The 27,707-nt window shown below is 54.6% G+C and overlaps 1 protein-coding gene across 3 annotated transcripts in view; it reads left to right on the top strand.

The window, feature by feature from the left end:
* Positions 1 to 27,707, top strand: part of ADAMTS15 (ADAM metallopeptidase with thrombospondin type 1 motif 15) — a 130,116-nt gene that overhangs the window by 94,806 nt on the left and 7,603 nt on the right. Inside the window, exons 5-8 of one of the 3 annotated variants that reach the window (XM_082343083.1) lie at positions 7,218 to 10,118; positions 21,495 to 21,627; positions 22,372 to 22,539; positions 22,716 to 22,999. In XM_082343083.1, the coding sequence (XP_082199209.1) occupies positions 9,162 to 10,118; positions 21,495 to 21,627; positions 22,372 to 22,539; positions 22,716 to 22,999 (1,542 nt within the window). In that variant the 5' untranslated portion in view covers positions 7,218 to 9,161. Of the gene's footprint in view, positions 1 to 7,217; positions 10,119 to 19,671; positions 20,248 to 21,494; positions 21,628 to 22,371; positions 22,540 to 22,715; positions 23,000 to 27,707 lie in introns of those variants that run through there. The other 2 variants (XM_082343085.1, XM_082343084.1) reach the window with 2 other exon arrangements.

Genomic DNA, 27,707 nt, shown 5'->3' on the forward strand with positions numbered 1-27,707 from the left:
GAAGCAAGGAAGTGACATGACTGCATCCATCTTTTAGAAAGATGACTCCAGCAATTATGTAGAACGAGCATTGCATTAAGGGAGAGATTGGAGTAACGGGGGCCTGGTATGACACGCTTTCCAGCGGCCGTGTGCGCCTGAGGGAAGGAAGGGGCGGCGGAGACGCACAGGAACGCCCTGGAGTCTTTGAGTTCGTCTGGTGATGCTGCGGGGCGCCGAGGGGAGGGAGGAGGTGGGGCTGACGCACGGCGTGATGAGGTGGACAGAGGTGCCGTTGCCCCAGTTGCGGAAAACGGCACGAGGTGTACGTGTACGTGCAGGATGCTTTGGGAATGTGCGTGGGAGTGATACCTTTGGTTTCAGACCTGTTGAGCGCCCTCTGGGACGGCTGGTGGGGATGGATACACAGCCACGAGGCTCATGCAGGGGTGGGGCCGGGCGTGCGGATGTGGAGCTGGCTGCCAAGATGGGTAGTTGAAGCTGTGAGTGTGCTCTGCTCTACTAATGTGTGCGCAGTTAAGGATCCTCTTTGTTTCCTCCTAAGTTTCTGCTCATCTTCCCAGCATCTCCCCATTCCTTCACTTTCCTCTCTTTTCGCGCCTCTCAGGGTGCAGGTGAGGCCAGCCTGTCTAATCCCCGTTCTGGGGTCTTTCCCGAAGAGTCAGCACCCTTGGTTCTCCTTGATGAGACGCGGTGATTTTCACCCACCTGGGCTCTGTGGTCTGCAGGTGTCTTCCAGTTGGTCTGTTGGCCGACTCGGGTGTGAGGGTGGGCTGCCCTGGTGAAGGAGGAGATTCCTAGCTGGCCGGAGAGAGAAGGGGAGCAGGGAGAAGTCTTTACTTGGAGTGACTCATGTCTGGCGTCTCACCAACCACAGCTGGAAAGTACTGGACGGGTTGCTGGGCTGATCCTGCCAGGTTGGCTAAGGAGTGACCTTACTGGATCCCATCACCTCTTGACTCTCGAGAGTGACCAGGGAGACCGCACAGTGGTGCTGGGAGGAGGAGGCGAGGGCGGGCAGAGCGCAAGAGCCTTGACCAAGGAGACGGCATCCTGCCTCGCTACAGAGCTTTGGGGCGCCCCGGCTGGGAGCAAGCGGGGATCTGCCGGGCACCCGGGCTCTGCTCTGGGACCCCTGCTCAGGTGGGAGGGGGCCCGGGCCAGGAGAGCCAGAGCAGCTTTCCTTTTCCCGATGGACTGGTCAGGGGCTCGTTCTATGTTCTACTTTAGTTTTTGTTAAATAAATAATTTTATTTATTTATTTATTTTTTGGCTGCGTTGGGTGTTCGTTGTGGTGCACGGGCTTCTCATTATGCAACTTCTCTAGTTGTGGGAGCACGGGCTCTAGGCGCTCGGGCTTCAGTAGTTGTGGCTCGTGGGCTCTAGGCACACAGGCTCAGTGATTGTGGCACACGGGCTTAGTTGCTCCGCGGCATGTGGGATCTTCCCGGACCAGGGATCAAACCCGTGTCCCCTGCATCGGCAGGCGGATTCTTAACCACTGTGCCACCAGGGAAGTCCCGTTCTTTAGTTAAATACCAGGGTTTTCTGCCGTTTAATTTCTTTCTCTCTTTCTTCTTTTTTTTGCCACGCCACGCAGGATGTGGGATCTTAGTTCCCCGACCAGGGATCGAACCCATGCCCCTGCATTAGAAGTGCGGAGTCCTAACCACTGGACCACCAGGGAATTCCCGGTCTGCCCTTTAATTTCTGATGTCCTGTAAGCATGTCCGTGAATGTTGGGTCATGGAGGCTCAGGTGGGAATTGTCTCTGCTGCTCTGGCTCCTGCTCTGACCTTGGCCGTCCACGGCACCTGTTCCCTTTGCCCCCTCGCTTCTCTGCTTCCAGGTGAAACAGAGAGGCCTACGTGCATTGACCCCATTAGGGACAGACCAGGGGGAGGCAGTTCACGGAGCATTTCTAAATGAGACGCCAGAGAAAAAACGCAGGGACAGTAGCTTCCTCAGTGGACACCCTCCAGTCCTGGGAGGTTCGGTGAGAACCCTTCAGCCTGTCGGGCCCAGGGAACAGAGTGATGGGTGAGAGCAGGGTGCGGACACGAATCAGATGTGGCACAGGTGGTTTATTTCTCGTTGTTTTTGAGACCCGCACCCCCAGAGCTGGGCTGTGACCCTGCCTGGGAAGGTCTCTGTGCCATCCTCTCGCCCTCCTGCCCTCTTAAAGCACCTCACCTGGTGGCCACTCTCTGAGATCCTACTGTCAGAACTTTGTTTTGGAAAAGGCTTTGATCCTTTTAAGGTGTAAAGATACGTGAATGGGAAACATTTTAAAGCTGTTATCAGTTGCTTGCACCTTAGTGCAAATGAAGCCGGTGGCAGCAGCAGATTTTGAGAAAGCCGAGTGAGGATGCAGAAATTGGAGAGAGGACAGAAAGCCTGGGGGGTGGGGGTGGACGGGGGAAGCAGAGGGTGGAGGGGGCAGGGTGGGGTGCGGACGGGAAGAGCTGGCCCCCGGGGTTTGGGGTTTCCACGGGCCACATGCCCCTCCCCCCCATTTTACCCACAGGGAGAGAGCCAGAGCCTGCAGCTTGCCCCAGGTTTTCTTGGCAAACTCCTGAAGCGAGGACGGTATCGTACTTTCTAATGACAAGAGTCCCAAATGATGCTGTTCATTCTGTGGGCTCCATGGGTCCTCACTAATGACAGTAAGAATAGTCCTCCTCTTTCGTAGACAGATACGGAACTCAAAGCTGCAGGAGACGGGGCCATTTAGCTGACACCCCCAAACAGCCCACCGCCAGAGCTGGGGCTGGGCGCTGGCTTGCAGATCTGCAGTTTGGGGCAGTGAGCTACCCTCAGTCACACATCAGGGCTGCTTTTTTTCTGCCCAGGTCCTGCTGTGGCCTATCTGATGTTCAAGTATTTTAACAACAGGTGTGAGAGGAGATTTCTCCTCTTGTTTGGGCGCAGGCAGGACTTGCTAAGCCTCCGGGAGCAGAGGGGTGGGCTTCTGAGGGTCTACAAATCTCCCAAAGTTACCGGCAAAGTTCTGAGTGTGTGTCTGCGCCTGGGTGACTCCAGGGATCAGGTTTCTCACTGTTTACGACATCCTCTGTGGTCCCTAAGAGGCTCAGGGTCGCTACATTGGAGCAAACTGTGATCTATGCTGAGTTCCATTGAGCTGGGTTCCCTTAGTGCCCTAGCTTAGAAGGAAGGAAGTGAAAATGAATACAACAGAAAAAATGCCCTTTGAATACAGATTAAATAATACTCCTCTGCTATGTTAGGGTGTTCTCTGTGACTTTTTGTAAAAACTCCAAACACAGTAGCTCAGTCACTTTAGGGCCATCAAGTTAATTGTTTTTCTTACCCATAGTGGAGATGTTACTCATTCCTGTCCCACCACCCCCCCTCCCCCAGTGTTTTGTGAGGATAAAGTCAGATAATATATATCAATATGAACTCCTTTACAGATCACATGCTATTCTGTACATGTCAAGTATTTTTATTAAGAAGGAGAATGGGTTGATGGAGAAGAACATGGCGCTTGGGAGGCATGATGAAATTATCTTGGGGCCTTTTCTGACATCCTGATGTTTAGAGGCGGTGTTTCCTACTGACCACGCAGGGGGCCTGGGGCTCTGGTCCAAGCCCAATCTTGAAGCTACTATTCTGGATGCTGATGGTGGTGGGAAAGCATATACTGGAGGAGCAGAGCAGCAAGAAGCTTGCTTGGCAGAAAGAACGAGCTGCTTTCTAAATCCCCAGGCAGGAGTTGAGGATTTAGCCTCATTTCATCTCCATTCTAGGTGTTGCTCCTGCACCAGTTCGAAGGCCAGCGATATCCTGAACAGCCAAGAGCTCCACAGTGATTTACATTGGCGTGTGTGTGTGTGTGTGTGTGTGTGTGTGTGTGTGTGTGTGTAAATCTATGAAATAAGTTACTAAATTGGGGATCCTGAGATATGAGTGTGGTGGCTGTTATTTAAGACGGTTGAAGGGGGCACTCAGGTTGCAAGGAGGAAGCCTGGAACTATTATCTGGTGAGCGTCCGCAGGCCAAGTCAGGACCCTGTGTTCTAACCGCCTAGCATCCAAGAGAAGAGATACAGGACTTAAGTACCAGAGGGATGTCTATTAAATACTGAGCCCCAGAGGAAAAACAGAGTGGGGAAAAATAGAGTTAAATATTTCCTGTGAGCAGAGAAGAATGGACCCAGGCCCAGGGCTATAATTCATGGGGCCTGAGGTGAATCTCCAGCTGCCCCAGCTGTCTCCACATGTGGGGGAAGACTGGCCAAGAGCTCCAGCACTGGTTGGGAGACCGTGGATGATGCCTTTAACACTTCCTGAGCCTTCCAAAAAGCTTCCCTAATGCCTCTGTGGATGTTATCTGCTTTGCCCGTCTCCATGGCACAGTTTCCATGAAAAGCAGGTTAAACACACCTGGGACTTTCAGGGATCTTTGCCGGAGAATGGTTGAGACATACAGCACACATGCAAAAATGGTACGTTCTTAAATCTATTTTCTGATCTAAATGCTAACATGGTAAACCAATGATTTAATAACACCTGATCTGAGGAGTTGAGAGACATCCCTCCCCACTAAATCTTGCCTCAACTGTAGGGCTTCTTCCTACTTTCCCTCCCACTCTCTTTTCTCCTTAATTCTTATCTCCTGTTTGGGGAGATACGCCAGGATGCTCGATTTTACAGGGGGCATAAGTCATCCTTGGTCCTGATGTTGGTGAATAAGCAGAATCTGAAAGAAGTGAGTTCTAACTCTCCTAACGGAATCCTGTGGCTGTATCCTCTGGCCTCAGTACATCGCCCTTCGGGGCTGATCTTCTACCTGGAAACTTCAGCACCCACCTGGCTCAGCCAAGCCACCCACAGCTGCTCTGGGGACTGTCATGGAGACTCACGTGAAAGAAAAGGAAGCCCCGGTTTTGCTGATTTCAGGTCCAGTGTGGCTGCAGCCCAGTCCCAGGAAAAGGGCTTAACATTTAATTAGCGAAAGGCAAGCAAGTTCGAATTGAATGTTCATTTGCTAGAAATGGAACACACATATGCTGAAGGAACTAAGGAAAAAGGCATAATCAAAGCTGTGAGAGTTTTCCTATAGGAGGTGAGAGTTATAGAGACAAGCAGAGGTGAGGTTGGGAGGGCATCCCATGTCAGGGAGATGGTGAGCTGAAGTAACAGCTTCAGAGCAGAAGAAGCCAAACTAACTAATTTAGCTAAAGCCAGGTTTTCATGGAAAGGGTAAAGAGCAATGAGTTTATAAGACGAGCAAAGCAGCTCGCTGGCATGGAACTTTCTCTCTCTGGACCTCAGCGGCCTCAACTATGACACGAGGGTCCTGGGCTGGGTGACTAGGGCGTTGGGCTGAGGTTCCGTCACAGAGGTGTAGGGAATTAATAATTATGGGAGCAGTTGCTGGGCGCTCCCAATTCTCCTGGGAGATAGCCTCGCCCCCATTTGGGAGCTGAAGTTCCGCGTCCACTGCGAGTGGCCGAGCTGAGATTAGAATCAGGCGAATTCATTCATTCACTCAGTATTTATGGAGAGCTCCCTATTGGCCAAACGCTGGGCCAGGCCCTGGGGAGGTAACAGTGAATGAGACAGAGGAGGTCCCAGTCTTATTCTATAGTTTGGGGGGTTCAATAAAGAAGTAAAGATCCAAGTGAACAAAACAGGTTTAGATAGAGGTAAATGCTGTGGAGAAAAAGAAAATACGGACTCATAATCACGATTTGGGGCTTGTTAGGTTGGGTGGCCTAGGAAGGCCTCTCTGACGCGGTGGCACTTGGGCTGAGGCCAGAAGGCCAGGAAGAGGTCAGCCTAGTAGGTGAAGGGCATGAAGGCCAAGCTGAGGTATTCAGATCTGACAGCAGGGCCAGGCCCCGATCTTTCTTTGGGGGAAGCGCTGTTTTTTATCTCCCAAAGATCTTAACATCCTGGAGGACAGGGAGAAGTAAGAGGGTGGCACTTGCAGTGTCCTAGTATGGAAGCGGGGCCACCAAAGTGACATTGGGAGGCCCAGCAGAGCTGGGAGAAGGTGGTCCCACTAGCTTTCCTCCTTTCCCACTAGAAATACCAGAAACTTCAGAAGGTGATGATGCAATCATCTCGGAAGTTCAAGTAAAGCTTGGTGGTAATAATAATTCATAATAATAGCTAATAAGTATATTCACAGCACTACTAGATAACTTTGAGAAAGCTTTTTTATGCACCAGCACTTCCGAGCACTTTTTAAGCATTCACTTATTTAATCCTCATAATAAGTATAGGACATGGGTAGTATTATTGCGCTAATTTTAATAGTGAAGAAGCTGAGGCTTAAGGAGGTACAGTAACTCATCCAAGATGGCACAACTAAGATGGGGTGGAGCCAGGATGCACACCGGGTCCTCCGAGCCTGGGCTCCCAATCATTACGCTCTGCCGCCTTCCACAGGCCTGGAATAGTCAGGTGGTATTTGATCTGGAAGTGATCACAGACATCACCTAGACCAGAGGTTTCCAGAGCAGTCTTCCGACCGAAGACCTCTGATGGAGGAGACTCCCTCTTCCTCTGACACATGAGAAAGTGTAGGGTCAGAGAATCAGATCAGTGATAGCGCTGGAGTGTCCGTGCAGAGTTCTCCTACCTTCTCCTCAAGTGTTCTATGTGCTTTACCTCGCCGTCTCCCTAGAGCCTCAATTCCTGCTTAGGGGCCCCTGGTAAAAGTGCCTGGACAGAATTGCAGCTTCCCAAGCAGGGAGAGACCAGCATTAAATAAGAACGCATCTAAAACTCTTGGTGCAGTGCTTAGCGGTGAGTAAGGGCTCAGTGCATGCTCGTGCCTTTGAGGACGTCCACGTGGCCTGTTTCTGTGCTCAGGGGGTGAGAGCAGCTGGGGTGAGACTGGGGAAGGGGAAGCGAGGCCCACAGCTGGGGAAAGGCTTCCTCTCTCGGGCCTGCCATCGTGAGTGACATGCCACGGCCCCCTACCAAACCCCATGGATCACAGTGAAAGTAACCTTGTAACTCACCATTGAAACTGCTGGGTGTAGGAAAACAATTGCTTGCCCTAAATAAGTGACTTACGATTGCCCTTGGTTGTCTGAGTTTCTCTTTAATTACAGGCCCTCTTTAAACACTCAAACACAGAAGGCCTTTGGAAACGTGAACTCTCTCTCTCACCGGCCTCCATATGCACACCCTCGCTCTCTCATTTACAGAGCATAGACGCCGTCTCTTCCTCATTCGCAGAATGAATCTCAGCCCCAGTGCATCTCGGTTGAAGAGGGGCCCCAGGAGACTCGCGGGCATCCCAGCACTCTTCCTGTTCCAAGGCCCCAGGGGGCTCTTGCAGACGGGCTCCTTTACGGGGAGAAGATAACGGGCAGAAAGCCCTCTCCGCCATGGACCCGTCCCAGCTTTCTCTTCCCTTCAACAACAGGGCTGTTTACTCGCCAGCAGCCACTTTCCTGAGAAAATTCCAAACTTCTTCCGAACACACACCCCTTCTCATGCTTCACAGCGACACATACTGTCCTGCCCCCTCCTCTTGAGAACTCAACCCAGAGCCCTTTGGCTCTGGGAAGATGTTCTCGGTGTCAGGAGAGACTAGGAAAGGCTTCCTTCCTCTACTTGACCTCCTTCCTGGTGAGAAGAAAAGACGTGGATTTTCCGGCGGCCTAGGGAGGACCTGGGGCCCAGAGCCTGAAACCGGGCTCCTAGCCTCCGCGCACAGTAAGCGCGAGCTCGCGGCCTGACGGCCATCCCACCCACACACTCTCAGCGTCGCACTCCGGGGTCCTGCGTCTACTTGGTCAAGGATCAAATGAGAGGAAGTCAGGGCGGAAATACTTTTTCTTGATGATTCTCCCACCGTCCACCAGTGCCTCAGCGCCTCCCGGGCGGGAAGAGCACCTTTGACTCTGCCTCCCCCCCTGCACCGGTGCGCTGGTCAGGGCTGAACACGGAGGCTCCCCTCCCTCCCTCAAGCCCTGAGTGGCAGCGTCTGCCCGTTTGGGTGGTGTGAACATCCCACAGGACCTGGTCCGAGCCCCCGTCGTGACACCCCAGCCTGGGGCCATGCGGAATGGCGCACCACTCAATCCTGCCATCGTACTCCCACCCCTCTGCTCTCCTGCCCCGGGGGCTGGGGGCTGTCCTGGAGGCTCAAGAGCCCAGATAACCCTGCACAAATAATTAGGAAGCGATGGGGCTTGTTATTAAACGTAATTTATAAGTTCACATAATTAAAATGTTAGGAATGACTGTGTAACAGCCGACTGGCAAAGTTCTTGAAAATTAACCGTCAGTCTCATCCCAGCCAGCACACCACCGCCCCCATGGCAGACTGTGGACCTGGGCGGCCCTGGCTTCCAGAAGGTCCCTCCATGTGCCCGGGAGTGTGCACATTTACAGGGGGCAATTCTTGGTTCCGGGACTTTCAGGGGACACTAGGATGAGGAAACAGGGATGCTGCAGCGGTAGGGGTGAGGGGGTCAGCGGCGGGTCTTCATGTCCGACTCCTGACCCCAACTGCCTTGAGATAAAGGCTAAGACCCAGAGAGCGGCCGGATGGTGGGTCCGGACCGATGTGTCGGGCACTGGGACTTAGCGCGAGGGCAGGACACGAATCCAGACTCCGGCGCTGGTTTCTCTGGCCAGCCCACGCCTCCTGCCTCAGCTCAACGCCACTCCCTCCCCGCCAAGTGGCTCTCCGCTCGGGAGGCGGGACCGAGTTCTTCGGTGGCCCCAGGAGGCTGCAAGCTTTGGGAGGCTGGGAGGGGAGGGAGGGGAGGGAGGGAGGGCGCTGACTGGGCAGTCCAAAGAGGAGGGGGCCTTTAATAGGCTCGCCCAGCGCCTGGTTTGCGGCGCTGCGAGCGGAGCGGCTGCGGTTCGGAGGAGCGGCCGACACCTCCCTCTAGTTCTCGGCTGCAAATCTTCGTCCTTGCACTTGACAGCGATTGTACTTAAGCTCCCAGGGCGCGCTTTGCTTGGAAAGGCCAGGTAGGAGGCGCGAACTGCCCGGTGCACGCTCGCTGCTGGCGAGGAGTCTCCCTCCCCGGGCTCTCCTTTCTGGGAGCTGCGGGCGGCCCCAGGCGTCGGTGGTGCCGGTGTACGGGCTGCGAGGAGACGGTGCCGGCGGCCGGGGAGCCGGCCGAGCCCTTCCCAGAGCGCTGCTGTGCGCCGCCCGGCGCCATGCTTCTGCTGGGCGTCTTAACGCTGGCTCTCGCCGGGGCACCCGCTGGCGGCTCAGAGCCAGAGCGAGAGGTGGTGGTCCCCATCCGACTGGACCCGGACATCAACGGCCGCCACTACTACTGGCGGGGTCCCCAGGACTCCGGGGACCAGGGACTCATTTTTCAGATCTCAGCATTTCAGGAGGACTTTTACCTACACCTGACGCCGGATGCTCAGTTCCTGGCGCCCGCCTTCGCCACTGAACATCTGGGCGTCCCCCTCCAGGGACTCATCGGGAGCTCTCCGGACTTGCGACGTTGCTTCTACTCTGGGGACGTGAATGCCGAGCCGGACTCGTTCGCCGCCCTGAGCCTGTGCGGGGGGCTACGCGGAGCCTTTGGCTACCGAGGCGCCGAGTACGTCATTAGCCCGCTGCCCAACGCCAGGGCGCCGGCGGCGCAGCGCAACGGCCAGCGCGCACACCTCCTGCAGCGCCGGGGCACCCCCGGCGGGCCTCCCGCAGGTCCCACGTCTCGCTGCGGGGTGGCCTCAAGCTGGAACCCCTCCATCCTGCGGGCCCTGGACCCTTACAAGCCTCCGCGGATCGGCTTAGGGGAGGGTCGCAGCCCGCGCAGGTCCGGGCGCGCCAAGCGCTTCGTGTCTATCCCGCGGTACGTGGAGACGCTGGTGGTGGCGGACGAGTCGATGGTCAAGTTCCACGGCGCGGACTTGGAGCATTATCTGCTGACGCTGCTGGCCACGGCGGCGCGGCTCTACCGCCATCCCAGTATCCTCAACCCCATCAACATCGTCGTGGTCAAGGTGCTGCTTCTCGGAGACCGCGACACGGGGCCCAAGGTCACGGGCAACGCGGCCTTGACGCTGCGCAACTTCTGCGCGTGGCAGAAGAAGTTGAACAAAGTGAGTGACAAGCACCCTGAGTACTGGGACACCGCCATCCTCTTCACCCGGCAGGTGAGTTGATTTGTCACCTCTTTGGACCCAGATAGCCCCCATTTTTGGGGGGGAGGTCACTGCCCTTAGCTCTCCAAATGCGCTCTGTGGCGCGCAATCACCTCCATCCCCCACCCCCGAGTTGAAATCTCGTTGATCTCTTCCGACTGCCACTCGGGATCTTCCGGGGAGAGCCGGCTCCTGGGCTCGGTGGAGCTCCGGCTCTAGTGCATCCGGATGCACGTGGGCGGTCAGAGGAACGCCTGCTCCTTCGGAAGGTGTAGGCCCGGCGCGGCCAATGAGCGCCTCCTGGATCCGGCGCCGAGGGGCCGGAACCCAGGAAGTTGCCGCCCCGGAGCCGCAGTTTGTCTCCAAGGCAGACAGGAGGCGCTCTGAGGATGGTGTTGGCGAGGTCCGCCCCTACTGTAAGGGGGCGTCTAAGTCCTTTCGGACATATCCTTCCCAGGCTTCTTTTTTTCTGCTTGTGGAACTGGAAGTTGAGCGCCTGCTGCTTTTCTCGTGGGTAGCATGTCCTTACCCTCTATCTGTCCTGGGCCTGGGAAAGCTGGATTGGGATAGAGGGGCTCGTTTGGGATTTTTACTGGGTTGCAGTGAAAGGACAGATTCAAGTACAGGCAACATTTCCGACTTCCTTGCTGCTTCTCCTACACCCGTCTGTGCTGGGCCTGTCTCCTCTTTGAGGAGCTTCTGGTCCATTCAGGGCAGGCAAACGGTTCGAGGCTTGGAGTTTCAAGTGGAGCTTCACTTAGAGCCGAGTTGAGGACACCTCTTTCACTTTTCCCGTGTCCCTGTTGGTGGAGTGTGACCCTGGGCCCTGATGTAGGCTCTGGGCAGAGCGGGCAGGGCTGCTCATGACCCAGACTCACTGACACTTCCTATGACGGTGCTCGACTACGGGGCTCCAGCTTCTGGCCCTGGCAGTGCGGAAGTGGAGTGAGCTCAGGGCAGAGCATCTGGCGATCCCAGCTGCAGGGTTGGAAAGATACTGAGCCTTGGGATTAGAAAGACAGATCAAAAAAGCAGATCAGAAAAGCAACTCTGCCTTTTGCTATGGATCTACTGAACATTTAGATTCGTAGATGTTGCAGTGACTGGGTGCTGTGTTTTTGGATTCTTGAAATTTCTCAGATACAGGAGACTGGGAGGAAGGCGAGCATCCATGTGACCTGCTGCTTCCTCTGATCTGGGGGGCTGTGGTTTGAATCTGTGCCAGGCTCTTGTTTTGTTGACATCATAACCACGGGCTTCTGGGGGTGGCAAGGAATCCTTGGGTACCTACGGGGCCCTGACTCTCCACCGTATCCAGAGGGACTGGCGCGCATGGGGCTGGAACAGGAGCTGAAGACGTCCACACTAACCCATTTGGCACAGCTGGGCCCTTCCTGGAGCTAAGCTTCCTCCTTTCCCAGCCTTCTCCTCCCACCACCTGGTTCCTCTAGGGAGGCCTTTGGCCCGAGGCCGTTTCCTTGCGCTCATTCTTCCAACTGAGGTCTGTGGAGCCGTCACTGCCCAGCCCCTACAAGCACTGCCTGAGTCACGGGGAAGCCGCAAAGGAGGAGGCTTCAGCCTCTGCACACAGCCCAACTCGGCAGTCAGATGGCTGGGGAAAAAGCAAAGGCCAAGAACAGGATCTCTTAATGGGCAAAGCAGCTGTTGCCCCATCTGCTACCTGGGATGCCCCTGTGGAGGCCATTCACTGGTCTAAAGTAACAGACCTCCGTCTCTACTGCCTGGCGGTGAGGCTGACTTTTGGAACCAGCCCTGGGAAGAGCACTCCTGCTGGGGATATGGGCCATGCCGTCAGAAGGATCCGCCTTTTGAAGAAGAAGCAATCAAACAGCGTGACAGCTTCTGTTTGTCAGCGGTGTGTGCCAGACCTCCCCTAGGGGGCTACGTTGACCATGCATAATGGGTACAAGATGTGTGGCCACTTGGGTTGGAAGCAGGGATGTGCATGGTGTGACTCTTAGAAGCTGTCTTTCCCTTAGGCGTGGAGAGGGCAAAGCCAGAGAGTGGGGAGGCTGTGTCGGCAGGCCCATTATGCCGGTATGTGCTTCATGCTTCAGAGCAAACGTCTCTCCTCCACCTCCCTGCCAGTACAGACCTCAGGGCCTGCTGCATTCTCAGAGCCTTAGGAACGGCTCATTCCTGAGCTCCCCGGGGAAGGTACAGTATGAGATGAGAACACCAGCGCGCAGCTGCTCTTTCTAGACGGAGGCCGACGTGGTCTCCAGGAACCTGGAGCCTCCTCTCTGCTCCAGCGCAAGAGGGACTTTTGTCTTACTCTGTAAGGGTGGGGAGGAATCCTTTAAATCAGACGTGTGAGCTTCTCTGCTTAAACCCTATTTATTGGAATAGTGGTGTAATCAATGCTTTTTCAAACTAAAATTTTTAAAGAATATATATAATTTGTTTGGATAAGACGTTTTTTTAGAAAGGTGCTTATTTTGTAAATTACCTTTTGTCTCTAAAGGACCTTGAGCTGACGGACACCGTTTTTTGTGTTGTTGTTGTTGTTGTTTTTAACATTTATGTATTTATTTGGCTGCGCCGGGTCTTAGTTGCAGCACATGGAATCTTCGTGGCCGTGTCCGGGATCTTTACTTGCGGCATGTGGACTCTTAGTTGTGGCATGCAGGATCTAGTTCCCTGATCAGGGATCGAACCCGGGCCGCCTGCATTGGGAGTGTGGAGTCTTAACCACTGGACCTCCAGGGGAGTCCCTTTAGAGTCACCTATCTCTTGGTTGCCCCAGAGAAATTGGAAAAATGGCGATTGCCTCTTTCTGATTGCACTCCGGTTGTGTTTCTCACGGGGAGGAAGCAGTTAGGAAGGGGTCGGGCTTGGCCGGATGGTACCTCCTCCTGTGAGGAAGAGGTGAGAGCAGCTCCAGGGAGCTCCCCGTGCCGGGGTGCCCGGCAGAGAGCAGGAGGAGGGTAGGCCTGGCAGGCGTGGAGTTCCCCTCCGACGTCTCAGAGCTGCAGCGGTGGAAACAAGCCCGGGCCAGGCTGTGGGGAGCCTGCTGTCCCCTTTGCAGGAGGATGGAGGGATGTGAGGTATTGAAATCAAAACACTGGGAAGATGAGACCCAGGGAGGATCCTTTACTGTCCACAAAGTGGAAACAATGGATCCTACAGCAAGGATTTTGACAACTGGAGGAGTTTCCTTAAAGATTCGGAATAAGTCCATTCCCATAGGAAGAGTGCACGCTGGATTCTGCAAAGCGATCAGCCTCCAGCTCATAACAGCAGGGTGAGGTCACATAGGGCTGGAACCAGGATCTGTGCAGAATGAGAGCCAGCCGTTCCGTGTGGACGTTTATTTCTGAGAGGAGGAGTTTCTGTGGCTTCTGCTGTGCTGGGCGGTGGTCCAGTGGGACCGCACTTCTCCGGGTCTTCTCTCTCTTTAGGTCTAGCGCCTCTGCTGTTTGGGCAACTTTGTGGTCCGCTGGCTTCCATTCATTTATCCATACATTCTCGTAACACTTATTGAGCATCTATTCTTTCTGGTACTATCCCGGGCTGTGGAGCTACAGATACTCCTAAGATGTGGCCTCTGGCCTCCAGGAATTCACTGTGTGTCAGGGACCCCTGACAAGGAAACAACCCATTACAATGCGGTGTAAGTGCCCTGGCGAAGGCTCGGACCCTGTCTTCTGGAAGCCCAGAGGGGGGTCATTCTCTTTAACACTGGAGTCTGGAAGCTGAGGACAAGGGACAGACAGATGCTGGACCGAAGGAAAGGCAAGAAGGAAGGAGGTGGTGGTGATGGGACAGGAAGCCTGTTTTCTACCTTGCAGGAGGCCCTTCCTTCAGGCCACCTTCTGGTTGGCTATTTGTGACATTTCCTCCATGGGACTGGCTGTTTTTTGGGATTCATAGTCTGTGGGGTTTGTTTGCCTGCTTATTCCTTCATTTACTTGTGTTTCCTGTCGCGCTGAGTACCATGCTTGCTGCTGCCTCGTCCCCTTCTCGCCCCGATTTCTTCCGCGCTGTCTTCTTCCTCTTGTGGGGTCATCGAGGCAGGCTCTCTGTCATCGTTCTCTTCTCTTCCTCTCCTCACTCACGCTCTCACCTTTCCTCCTCTCACGTCCCAAGGCTGGCGCTTGTCTTCCGCTCTGGCCTTGGGTTTTGTGGGGATGTATACGTATTCTACACTGTGCACAAAGGATCCGCGTTCTGGACCCTCATTTGAAACAGAGGCCAGTTCTTTCCATAATCAACTAGTTGCAGCATGGCAGTGAAATTTAGTGTTCCGACAAAAGAAATGCTAATGATAAAATAATAATATGGATTTTACACACATCTCCCAACACAATAAAAAGAATCATAATTTTGTCAGGATCTTTTAATTTTTTTTTTTTTTTAATTATTAGCACCTTTAATTATTATTTATTTATTTATTTGGCTGTGTTGGATCTTCGTTTCTGCGCGAGGGCTTCCTCTAGTTGTGGCAAGCGGGGGCCACTCTTCATCGCGGTGCGCGGGCCTCTCACTTTCGTGGCCTCTCTTGTTGCAGAGCACAGGCTCCAGACGCGCAGGCTCAGTAGTTGTGGCTCACGGGCCCAGTTGCTCCGCGGCATGTGGGATCTTCCCAGACCAGGGCTCGAACCCGTGTCCCCTGCATTAGCAGGCAGACTCTCAACCACTGCGCCACCAGGGAAGCCCCAGGATCTTTTAATTTTTAAAAAAAATATTTATGTATTTGGTGTCATTGAGTCTTAGTTGTGGCAGGCAGCCTCCTTAGTTGCAGCTCGTGGGCTCCTTAGTTGTGGCATGTGAACTCTTAGTTGCACCATACATGTGGGATCTAGTTCCCTGACCAGAGATCAAACCCGGGCCCCCTGCATTGGGAGCATGGAATCTTAACCACTGCACCACCAGGGAAGTCGCCAGGATCTTTTAATTTTTCTTTTTGATTTACCATGTTGTTTTAGTTTCAGGTGTACAGCAAAGTGATTCATGTGTATATATATACATATATATATATATATATATATATATATACATATATATATATATATATATATATGTATATATATATTCTTGTTCAGATAATTTTCCCTTATAGGTTATTACAAAATATTGAGTATCGTTCCCTATGCTATATAGTAGGACCTTGTTGTTTAGTTTATATATGTACATATGTGTTATATGTTTATAAATATATAAAAAACATATGTAAGTGTATATATGTTAATTCCAAACTCCTAATTTATCCCTCCCCCAACCCCTTCCCCCTTTGGTAACTGTAAGTTTGTTTTCTATGTCTGTGAGGTCTATTTCTGTTTTTGTAAATAAGTTCATTTGTATCATTCTGTTACATTCCACATATAAGTGATATCATATGATATTTGTCTTTCTCTGTCTGGCTTACTTCACTTAGTATGATAATCTCTAGATCCATTCATGTTGCTGCAAATGGTATGATTTCATTCTTTTTTATGGCTGAGTAGTATACCATTGTATAAGTATACCACATCTTCTTTATCCATTCATCTGTCGATAGACATTTAGGTTGCTTCCAGGTCTTGGCTATTGTAAATAGTGTTGCTATAACATTGGGGCGCATGTATCTTTTCGAATTAGAGTTTTTGTCTTTTGTGAGAAGCTTTTTTGAAGTCAGGTCTTGGAGGAAGATGTTAGCAGAGAGAGAGAGACAGCTGTAGATTTGTCACTTAATAGTTTGTAAATCTTTATCACTAAATGGAAACTCAACCCCACTCCTTCTGGGAGGCAGGAGGAGGAGAGATGATTCTCCCTGGCCTGTAGGGTGATAGTTCTTCTGCCTCGTTTCTTACCTGCAGCAAATAAGCAAGCCGGGAGTGATGGGGGAGGGTGGGGAGGAAGTTTGGAGGGAGGAATGTGCCCTGTAATCTTTTCTTTCTTTTTTTAAACGCTGATTAGTCAGGAGGGCCAGCGAGGTTGGTTCCTCGGTAGGTCCTGCCCTCCCCCTGCCTTTCAACGTCTCTGTAGCTGTTGGCATCACATGGGGCCCTCATGCTCACCTTGCTGTGACACCTTGCCCGGGTCGCAGGGCTCAGTGGAAAGAACACAGGCGTGGAGTCAGGCAGAGCTGAGTTGGGATCCTGGCACTTGCACTTTTAGCAGCGACAGTGAGCGAATCAGCTGTTTGAACTACTCTCCCCTCATCTGTGAAACAAGAATAATGAAGATGACGAGGGTACCTGAATGGCAGGGCTCGTGAGGGGACGAGCTACCGAGTGTTCCAGAACTGGTGCCGCTGATACCATCGCTGCCTTAGTCTCGCTCAGTATGTTTGCTGCTGTCCCATCATCACCGATGGGTCCCTGGCCAGAGCTTAGGTTTGAGACGGCCCTGCTTCAAAGCATTCTGCCCCATCCCCCTGCAGGTATGCCCACCACTTCCTATTTGTGTGGAAACTCTGGGCTGCACAGTTGCCAGTCCCACTGATCTTCCGGGCAGGACCTCTCTACATCTTTGTAGCGCCTCCGATGGGCCCATGCGTGTCGCCGTTGTTCAGTGTGTTCGCAGGAGGGAGGTGCTGATGCAGTGAAAGGACCACAGAGCTCTGAGTGCTCAGGTAGTTTCACCTCCCTTCCTGGGGACTGTTCATCCAACTTTTGAGGCTGCAGGGTTGGGAGAGGGAGCCTCGGGTTCTTTGGCATTTCATCTTGGCTCTTTACCATCAGGCTTTGCCCAGGAGGAGCTGGCAGACGGTGCACGGCAGGGCTGGGGTCAGTATGTCTGTGCAGGTGTGGGGCTGGGAGTCTGGCGCAGACCCCGTTCCCAGAGCACTCGTGGCCTTTAATCCTGCCTTCCCCTCCCACCGGGCCCCTCCGGCCTCTCCCCACCCATGACCAGCCTGCGCTCTGGGGGCAGGGGGTCCGGAATGGACGACCTTGCCCTCTTGAGACCCCCCCAGCCCCTTCGTTCTTTGGGAGCACGTGCCCTGGAAGCAGCATGAAAGGGTAGGGAGGGCCCAGCTCTGCTGATGCACTGCCTGGGTTCAGCCCTCCCTCGGCCCCTCCCTCCTAGTCTAACCTGGGTTTGCTGTTTGACCCTGGGCTGGTTACGCATCTTCTCCGGGTCTCATCTGTAGAACGGGGCCTGGTAATGGCATCTCCTTCATAAAGCTGCTGTGAGGATTCTGTAAGCGAGCAGGTGAAGTGCTCAGAATAGCGTCTGTGCATGAAGGCCAGCTACTGTTGGACGTGGTACGCACCCTTCCTTGAAGTGACGGCTTCTGGAGAAAGTTGTTTGGTCTTCCTGCAGTGAGGTTGCTCTGCTTCCTCAATGATGTAATTCTTGTTTGGTTTCATCCACCTCTTGCTGGGATACCACTTTGTATATCTTGAGGTGTTTATATCCCAGTGGAACAGAATCTGCTGATAGAAGCTGCCTGCGTGAACTAACCTCTTCTTCCAGGCGTCCTGAGTCACACTGCCCGGGCACTGAACTGCTAGATTTTTTTTCTTCTAGCAAAGCCACGCCCTCCCATCCTTGGAGATTACAAACAGAAGTGGATTCTGAGTTGGATGAAGAAATCCAGTGACGCCTGAGAGATTCAGCTGGGTAACAGGCTGTGGGGCAGTGTTAATACAAGTGCAGGGTGGTTTCACCAGTGATTAGGATACCCTAACTCGTGTGGTGCCATCCAGACCAAAGGCCACTGCTGGCCTGGTGTCAAAAGGCACGGATGCGGACCCCATTCTTTACGTCATAGCGGCGTGGCCTTGGGGGAGTGATCTTAGCTCATGGAGCCTCAGTTTCCTCGCCTGCAGAATGAGAGGGCGGCTCTGAAGTTCTGTGAGTAGAATTCTTGGAAGCTGTGGCGTGGCCGTGAACATGAGTGCTGGCTCGCACGCGTAGGAGTTCAGCGTGAGCAGGGAGCTGGCTCCATCAGAACATGTATCTTCTGCCACATTAAAAAAACGAATGTGCTTGATTTTTGTGGGCCTCCCCCTCTTCCTACCGTTGAACACGCGAGCATCTCAGCAGATGGCGGGGGAAGTGAGAGGAGGTGGAAGGAAGGCCGTAAGGAAGGCAGCTGCCAGGGAGGTGTGGTGCGTGTGTAGCGCACAATCTTGGTAAACGTGGGATAGGCCGCTGCGAGGTGTTATCCTTATTTATTGATTTGTTTCCAAAATGCGGCTCTAGTCCTAAATTATTTTTATAAAAAGAGACAATTAGAAAAGAATAATCCAGGAGGATTAAGTTCTTGGCCAGGATGATTCTTGGGTCATTTGGAAAGGCAGTTGCAGCTACAAGAAGAAATGGCAAATCACCAGAAATAGTGAGGGGCTGGGCTGGGCGGTGCCTACGCCCTCCAGGTGGAAGGAACCAGAACCGTTTCAGTTTCTGGAGACAAGTGCCTGAGCTGAAGAGGTTAAGGCAGCTTGAGTGCATCTGAGTTCGTTCCAGAAGGGTGGAGACACACAGGGCCACGAACGAGGCACCCTGGGACCCTGCACAGCCACCTGTGGGAGTTCAAAGCGTGGAGGCCCAGCGAGGCTCCATCTGAGTCCTGACTCGGGGCAAAGGGCCAGGCAGAGGGCCAGGCAGCACCTCTGACCCCACGCAGCTGGTCTTCCCACAGCGATGGGCTGGGTACTGCGGGACGGCTGCTCTCAGCTGCATCCGACCCGCGGGAAGTTTGCCGGCTCTTGCCTTGTTCCTCTTGTTTGATCCAGGGAAACTGGGATTTCTTGATGGAAAGAACAGGTTGCTCCTGGCCAGGAAGGGCCTGCAGCTGCATGTCTGCTTCAGAGAGAATCCACACTCCCCGAGAGGAAGGCGGCTTTTGGCTTTAAGGACCTCCTGGCCACAGAGGCAGGCTGCCCCGCGGCCGCGGGCCTCCGGCCTGAGCTCTCACTCTGCTCTAGCCTTTTCCGCTGAGCAGGGCACGGGATGGGCCTCTGAATCTCCATGTGGGTGACTTCACGTTTCTGTGACTCAGTTTTGTCAACTACATAGCATGGGTCAGCAGACCAGATCAGCTTTGGGGTTCTTTCCATTCTACAAGCAGACTGTTCTGGGTGTTCCTTTTATAACCCAGAGGCCGGGGGTGGGGGGCTGAGCACCCTGGGGTCGGGAAGAAGCAGAGGCTTCAGGTGCTGGGACCGTCTGGGTTTTAGTTGGGAACTGGCCCTTCCGCAGAGGAGGAGAACGAGGGGACAGGAGTGACTTGCCCGAAGGGACACACCTGCAGCGTGATGGGCCAGGACCAGACTCTGGGCTTCTTGGTGCTTGTTGCCGTGCCCTCTCGTACACAAGGCCAGTGCTGGGTGCACATGGTGGCCCGGGGACAGTGTGACACGCTCGTCCTGCAGGCTCTCCCTACGGCTGTGACCGCCAGGCTAGAACTTTCAGGGCGACCACCTTTGTGGGCTCCTGTGCTCTCGTGCCCCCCTCCCTTTGCCCCTGCACGAGCCTCCCTGCCTCCCTTCCGTCCTCCACTCTCGGGCCGCTCCACCGACCCAGCCTGCTCCTCGGCGGCCACGCTCCCTCAACCACTGGTCAGGTGAGCCTCCCCCGCGCCAGCCCCCATGCGTCCTGACAGCAGGTGTTTTCTGGGTTTCAGAACTCTGGCATAGGGAGAACTTTCTGGGGAGTGAGCCTTTGGAGAGGGAAGGGGACTTGGAAGAGGCCGGAATTCTAGGTCCCCCCGGGGCCTCCCAGAAGGGACAGAGGAGCCGTGAGCAAGTGCGGGACAGCCTTTTACCCGCCAGAGACTCGGGTGCCCTTGGGTTCAGTCTGATCGCCCTGGAAGCTCTCTGGCCAGAATCCCCGTGAACTCCTGCGGAGGTGTGACTATCACCTGACCGTGAGAAGCCAAGTCTGACCGCTCAGGCGGTAAACCTCTGAGCGCTTGGGATTACATTCTGCTGGTTTTCTGTGCTGTGACCATGTTTCCTCCTGTGTGCCCTGGCTCCCCTTACACGCCCTGGCTGCCCACCTTTTCCCCATGTCAGCACACGTGCACACACACATACACACACAGGCACACACACACCCCTAGGGAGACACACAGCTGAGGACAGCTCTCCGTGCCTGTTGTGTGAGCCCCTGGGCTCCCAGGGGAATCACCCGCAGTGCGTGGGCTCAGGAGACGCTGGGTGAACAGCTGCGATGAAGCGGACAGAGAGTGAGTGTCCAGCCCTCAGACCCTGACTGAGTCTTGAGCTTCTCTGAGCTTCAGGGGACTCTGAAGAGGTGTCTGTGGAGGGTGACGGTGGCAGTCATGACTCTAGGGGATGCTGGAGGATTAACTAGCACTATGTGTGTCAGGTGCAGGCCCGGTGTCAGCATTTACTCAGTCACCACCGTGATTAGCTGTGATCATGAGTCACGGTCTCCACCGTCGCCAAACGGGTGTAATACTACCTCCGCCTCCTCAGCCTGTGGTGGGGATTACACGAGATGCTGCACGTCAACTTCGTGTAAACTGTCAAATGCCCTCCACGTTAAAGGCAGGGATGTGATGTAGAGAGTACCAGTGTCACCCGTTCAAAGTGTCTTCTCAGGAGGAGCAGAATGTGTACAGGTGTCTCATCCTATTTCCAACTCCGGGCTCCGAAGGCACCTGGGTGCGTTGCTGGCCCATAATGCTCCTGAGTCCTGCGAGATGTGCCCCCAGGAGACCCTTCCACATCCGTGAAGTGTATTCCGTCTGGGCTGCCAGAGGCTCTGGCCCCGCTGCAGGCTGTTTCAGTGCAAAAAAGGGACCTTCCTGCTTAGGTCACGACTCATGTAATGTATCTTCTTCGGAGCGGCCGTGGAGCCTGTGGTCCCCCAAGCCTCTGTGGCCAGTGGAGCTGGGTCTGTATCCGGGCTCGTCTCTGCCTCGCTGTGCCTACTCCCAGCCCGCGGAAGCCAGGCCTTGTGCAGGGCGGGCCCTTGGCCAGTCACCCTTTGGCTGAGAATCTGAGCTTAATTCATGGTGGTCCAAAGGCAGTCCCTCATCAAGGATCGAGGCTCCCAGAGTCGACCCTGCCTGGGGTGGTGCCGGCCTTCCACCCCCTCCTGCCCAGTGAGCCATGACCGGAACCTCACCCGGCTGGGGAGTTGCCGTTTTCAGGGCTGGAAGGCTGTGTCTATAGAAAGCAACGGTCCTTTCAGTGTAATCCTGTACCTCCTGATTTCCTCCCAGGGCCTCCCCGGGTAGGATTTGGGTCGCATCTTCTCAGCGAGCCGCCGAGCTTCCCTCCTGAGGCTTTTTCCCTGCGTGCATTCCACGAATGACAGCCCTGCAGCCCCCTGGGCAAAGGGCCTGGCTGGGAAGTGCCGGGCCTGCTGGGGCCCGGAGCGGGGCGAGTGCCCCTCCTTCCCATCTGGTCCTTCTGTCACGTCTCTAACTTCTGGCCGGCTTCTGCTTCTCCCCCACCTGGGCAGGACCTGTGCGGGGCCACCACCTGTGACACGCTGGGCATGGCCGACGTGGGCACCATGTGCGACCCCAAGAGAAGCTGTTCCGTGATCGAGGACGACGGGCTTCCCTCGGCCTTCACCACCGCCCACGAGCTGGGTGAGGCGGGGGGCTCGTGGGGGAGGGAGGAGGGAGTGCCCTTCTGGGTTTGCACCGGGTGTTCTGGGTAGGGGTAGACGTCTATCTTTGCTCCCTTGGGCTCCTTCCTTAGGGTCCTTAGGGTCGGAGTCAGCCTTGATGATGGCTCACTTTCCCGACCGCCCCAGCCCAGGTGGCCGGTGACACTGTGTCGGTCAGCGGTCAGAGTGTCTCATCGACTAGGGGCCAAGGGGAGAGCAGGTTCCCTACCCTGCTGTCCTCACTGAGCCCACAGCCGATGGGCAGGGCAGGACCTGTGAGATCATGCTCTCTCTCTCTCTGTTTTTTTAATATAACAGCAATAAAACCCCAACATGATTTTTTAAAAAAAATATTTATTTATTTATTTGGTTGTGCCGGGCCTTCATTGTGGCAGATGGCTTCCTTAGTCGTGGCTCGTGGGCTCCTTAGTTGTAGCACGCAGGCTCCTTAGGTGCGGCACGCACGTGGGATCTTAGTTCCCTGACCAGGGATTGATCCTGCGCCCCCTGCATTGGGAGCGTGGAGTCTTATCCACTGCGCCGACAGGGAAGTCCCCAGGAACATGATCTTGAGGGCACTTGCAAAGCAATCTACCATTAGGCAGAAGTGACCCTCCTGAAAGCCGTAGACCCAGGTCCTCTAGCTCCCGACCCCCACCCACCCCTCGGGCTGCTCCACGCTCGCCCGCGTGCCGCCCTCTGAGGCCTCTCGCCTCCCCCGCAGGCCACGTGTTCAACATGCCCCACGACAACGTGAAGGTGTGCGAGGAGGTGTCCGGGAAGCTCCGGGGCAACCACATGATGTCCCCAACGCTCATCCAGATCGACCGCGCCAACCCCTGGTCGGCCTGCAGCGCCGCCATCGTCACTGACTTCCTGGACAGCGGGCACGGTAAGCGGGGCCCCGGGGAGGCGGGCTTGGCCCGTCCCGTCTGTGCCCCGTGGCCCACGGCGTCTGACGGGGCCCATTCCGTTCCCCTGGCTTCATCCCTGCTCCCGTCGAGACCCTGCGCTGGCCACGGCCACCTTTCTGGCTCTCCCCTGATGAGCGCCCTCGGCCCCCTGCAGGCGACTGCCTTCTGGACGAGCCCAGCAAGCCCGTGTCCCTGCCCGAGGACCTGCCGGGTGCCAGCTACCCCCTGAGCCAGCAGTGCGAGCTGGCCTTCGGCCTGGGCGCCAAGCCCTGCCCCTACATGCAGCGCTGCAGCAAGCTGTGGTGCACGGGCAAGGCCCAGGGCCAGACGCTGTGCCAGACCCGCCACTTCCCCTGGGCCGACGGCACCAGCTGCGGGGACGGCAGCTTCTGCCTCAAGGGGGCCTGTGTGGAGAGACGCAGCCTCAGCAAGCACAGGGTGAGTGGGCTGGGGGGCGGGGGGTGGACTCCGGGGCCCTGTCCTGGGGACCAGCCCCGGCACACACTGCTGTGTGGCCATAGCTGTATCTCACTGCTGCTCTGTGCCTCGATTGCCCTGGCTGCGGTCCTGGCCCCTTCTTGACTCCAAAACCAGGGAGAAAAGATGAGGCCGGTCAGAGAAACTGGTGAGGCCGTAGACAGGTGGGGTGCTTTCCCAGGGGCAGCGGGCCCGGCCCTGAGCTGCACCCTGGGAGGAGTTCTGGAGCCCAACACCTGGAACCCAACACCTGGAGCTCGGATTGGCTCACTGCCCGCTCCTTCCTTTCTGCCCTCAGCGGGTGTTTCATGGCCGGAGAGCCGTGGGCTCAAGATGAGCCGGGCTCAGAACGAGCCAGGCTCAGAACCCTATTTGTTACATCCCGAACCAAGCTTCAGTTTCTGTTGTGACTGGTCGTTTTTGAAGTTGAAACATAAAAGAACAAAAGTTATTTTTTCCCGATAAATAGGAATAGCACCCAAACCGGAACAAATTCAGAATCCACATATTCTCTGAATATAATAAAAACTTTATTTTCTCCAGATCTTGGGTTGAGATAGCAAAGGGATTTGCGCTTTTCCACCAAAAGGAATGAGAAAGAGGCCCATCTTCTCCCTTGATCCTGGCGGGGATTGTCAAGCCCTCTCCTGCCCCTGCCTTGGCCACGGGAGGGCTTGCCTTGGGGTTTTATGTACTCAGAGGCCATGGGTCAATAATAAAAAAGCATTCACCAAGCACTTTATCCATTGCCCTGAGATGGGCATGGTACAGAATCATGTAGAATCTTCTGTGTTCTGGGAATATACGTTTAATTAAAGCTTCATTCATTCATTAGGCAACAACCCACTCTATTCAGGGATCTGGGTAAAGTACTGTGGTGGTCAGAAAAACGAATGAAACATGGGCCACGTCAGAGAGGGCTCACAGTATAGTGGGGAAGCTAGAAATGTAACTGTAATCCAAGACGCAGAGGGGTGTGTGCTGTGTGTTGAGACAGAGTGCGAGAACGTGTCGTGGAGAACAGGGATGAGAGATTAACGATGATTAGAAGGGCCGGAAAAAGCCTTGATGAGGAGGTTGGATTTGAAGAGAGCCTCGAGGGATGAGTAGGGTCTCAACAGGCAGAGCTGGAGCAGAGTCTGGGAGGTGGGCTGAGCTGGAGGCTTGCGTGGATGAGCACTCCATTGGAGGCATCTTTGGGAGGGTGGTTTGCTACTAGCCCCTAGTTGCCTTGACCACCAGCCTGATGCCTTGAGGCTGGAAGGTCCTGAGGACAGGCCAGTCACTGCCAGTTCCTTCTCTTGGGAAGATGAGTCGGAGGATAAAGAGATTGGTCAGGGGGATACTGGATACAGGAAATGTGATGGGAGAAGCTCTCTGGACCTCTCAATCCATCAGGGCCAAATCCACTCTATCCTCAACCTTCTTTCTGAGCGAACTGTCCCTCCTCCACCCTGGCCCTTTAGGGAGGACACTGCCTTCATCAGCCAAGGTCAAAGCACAAAGCTTGTCCTATTAATCACCCCAGAGATCTCATTTCAGGGGTCCCACTCTGTCCACTGAAGCCCTATTTTCCCAGCTCACTCCCTCCAGTTTTGGGACTCCAGCAATTCTTCAATCCCATCTGACCTACCGTCCCTTGATCCGACATCTTTCCATCATCCCTTAGGCTTCTCAGGCCCTTACCAGCCTCTTATTGAGCTGAGACACGGTGGTCCATTGTTGGAAGCACTGCTTCATGTACACTCCTCTGCCCCCATCCCCATTCATCGTACTCACTGGGCTAAGCCACCACGCTGGTGGCATCTGACCCCCTCACCTTCTCAGTGGTGCCAGCGTAGGTGAACACGGCCGGAGAAGCACACGCAGCCCTGCTCGCTGGCCTCAGCTTAAATCAATGACCTGGACGCTGCGGTGGGCCTGTCCTGCTGCTCAGGGGTCACATCACGTTTTATTTCCTGAGTTCTCTCCCAACCACCTAAGCTGTTACTTCACACCTTCACTTCTCTCTTCCGTGACCAGCTCTTTCCTCCTCATTTTTCACTTTTGCCAGTGACCTTTCTTCCTCTTTCCCTAAGAAAAACGAAGCATTTAAGTTATCAGACGTGAACTGCCACCAGCTCCCAGCACCGCATCCACCGCCGGACCTGCCTCTGCGCCCATGGCGCTGCCTTTCCTCCTGCACAGCGGATGAGCTGCCCACACGCTCACCTGAGGCCAGGCTTTGTGCTTTGCGCTCCGATGCTCTCCTCTCCTGTCTCTTCAAGGAAAGCACCCTGTCAATCTCCGCTCTCTCTCCTGCAGCATCGGATTGTCCCCTGTTGAGTCGGATCGTTCCTAACAGGATGCACGCTTGCTGTAGTTTCTTCCACCTCAAACTAAACTTCTCACGATCCCTCCTGTTCTCATGTATCACAGTCTCTCTCCTTGACTCCCTTTTACAGCAAAGTTCCTTGAAAGAGTTGTATGAACCGGCTCTCACCAATGCCTGTCTTGCCACTTTTCTCTGGAACCCATTCCAAACAGGCTTTCAGTCCTCCTGTTTCTCTGAAATAACTCTTCTTAAGGTCACCAACAACCTGCACGTTGCTGGTCGGTGATTCTTGCCTGACCTGTGAGCAGCATTTGACCCGGCCATGGCTCTCTGCCCTGAGGACACAGCCTCACCCGCCTCGGTTTCCCTCCTCCCCCCCGGCTGCCCCTTCCCCACACTCCTGTTTCCCAGCGTTGGGGTGGGTGCTGCAGAGCTCGGTCCTCGCCCCCGTCAAGATCCACGCCACCCTCTGAGGTGCATCTAGATCGCTGGCTGTAGACACCATTTATATTTACATGTTGAAGACTCCCAAGTTTGCTGCCCAGACCTCTCTCCTGGACACTGCCTGTCTCCCTGGATCTCCATCTCCCAATCTGGATAACTGATGACTGTCCTAAATACGACATCTGTAAAATGCAGCTCCTCGTCACCACCCCGAACCTGCTCTGGCGTCTTCCAGGTGCTCAGGCCAATGCGCCTTTGCCCCAGACTCGTGTCCAGCAATCGCTGTGGACTGTCTTCGAAATCGATGCAGAGCCTAACCATTTCTCACCATCTCCTCTGCTGTCACCCCCTCCCCGCCACCGCCCCCTGCCCCATGGATTATCACCCCTGCTCCCTAACCGGTCCCCCTACTTCTGACCTTACTCCTTACACACGGTTCCCTCCAGAGCAGACAGAGGGATCCTTTGAAATGCAAGCCAGGTCCTGCCACTTCTCTGCACGGACCTTTCAGGGCTTTCACTCCTCGCTCAGACCCAGTGAGCCCCGTCTCTGTGTTCAGCCCCTGCCCTTCCCGCTCCCTCCCCAGGGCCTTTGCACTGGATCGCTCTTTCCCTAATATCGACGTGCTTCACTCCCATACTTCCTTCAGGCCTCTGTACAAATGTCGCCTCAGCGGTGAGGCCTCCATGCCCCCCTGTAACACAGGGCAGCCCACCTCGCCAGGGCCCTCCCCATCTCCCGCTCCCAGCACCTGCTTTAACCCCACCTGACACTATGTGCACAGGCTTATTTTTATGGTCTGTCTTCCCCGCTGGGATGCAGTTGCTTCAAAGGCAGGGGTTTGCTGCACATGGTGCCAGGCTTGTGGTAGGAATTCAACAAATGTTTGGCAAATGAGTGACTGATGGCACATGGCAGGAGTGTTTCCCATAGGAATGGGTAGGAAGAAGTGATGCCAGGTAAAAAAAAACATAGCATCGTCTCAGGAGCCACAGGAGCAAAGTTAAATATTGAAGATTGGGGACCACGGGCCTGGGCACAGACTCTTTCATTCTTTAGGGGGGGTCACTGCTGACCTTTGAGAGGGGACACTGCTGACCTTTGAGAGAGCAGCTCCCGTGGTGCGATGGGGACAGAGCCCGCACTGCAAGGCACGGAGGAGGGAGCAGGTAGAAAGAGCAGGTGCAGCTGCCTCTGGGGAAGGGAAGGCATGAATGAGGTGGGCTATGGTTTGAGGAGAAAGCAGGGTTCAGGGAAAGTGTCCTTCCTCAGGATGAAACTCTGAGCATCTACCTAAGTTAAGGTATCTGTCTTACCTGCAGCCGGTTCCCGACTGGCTCCGTGCAGGTTTGCGGCTTTCGGTGACCTGTGACAGCCTCTCCACCAGCCTCGTACACCTGGGCCCTGTTGCCCAACTCGTGTGTATTCAGGGCTGAGAACTGGCTAAGAAAAACATAATGAAGACTATAAATTTTCTCTCCCTTCTCCACCCTCTTGAAAAGTAAAACAACACTGCATAATTCACCCCAAAGCCAAACAGAGTTTCAGGATTGCTCAATAGTCTCCTATCTTTATCTCCTCTCAGCACAAACATTACATCTGCTTGTAGTGAAACTTTCTCAAATTTAACCCCGGATTGAGGTGAAGACCAGTCTGGCTTGGTGAAAAGTCTGAATTACGGAAACCTTACAAATAAAAATATTCGGATATCTATGGCGACACGGTTTACTGGCCACCCTTTAGACTCAGAGACTTTTGTAAGGACACTAACGACACAGAAAGAGAAACCCTGAGCTCCCTCGCGGTGGTAAGCGCGGAGCTAGGAAATTTCACACACGCTGCATCATTTAAATCTTCCATCTGACCTCACACCCGAGGTCGATGTGCTGGCCCCATTTTTGCACACGAAGC

Source organism: Balaenoptera borealis (assembly GCF_965194805.1).
Source record: "Balaenoptera borealis genome assembly, chromosome: 11".
Classification (NCBI taxonomy): Eukaryota; Metazoa; Chordata; class Mammalia; order Artiodactyla; family Balaenopteridae; genus Balaenoptera; species Balaenoptera borealis.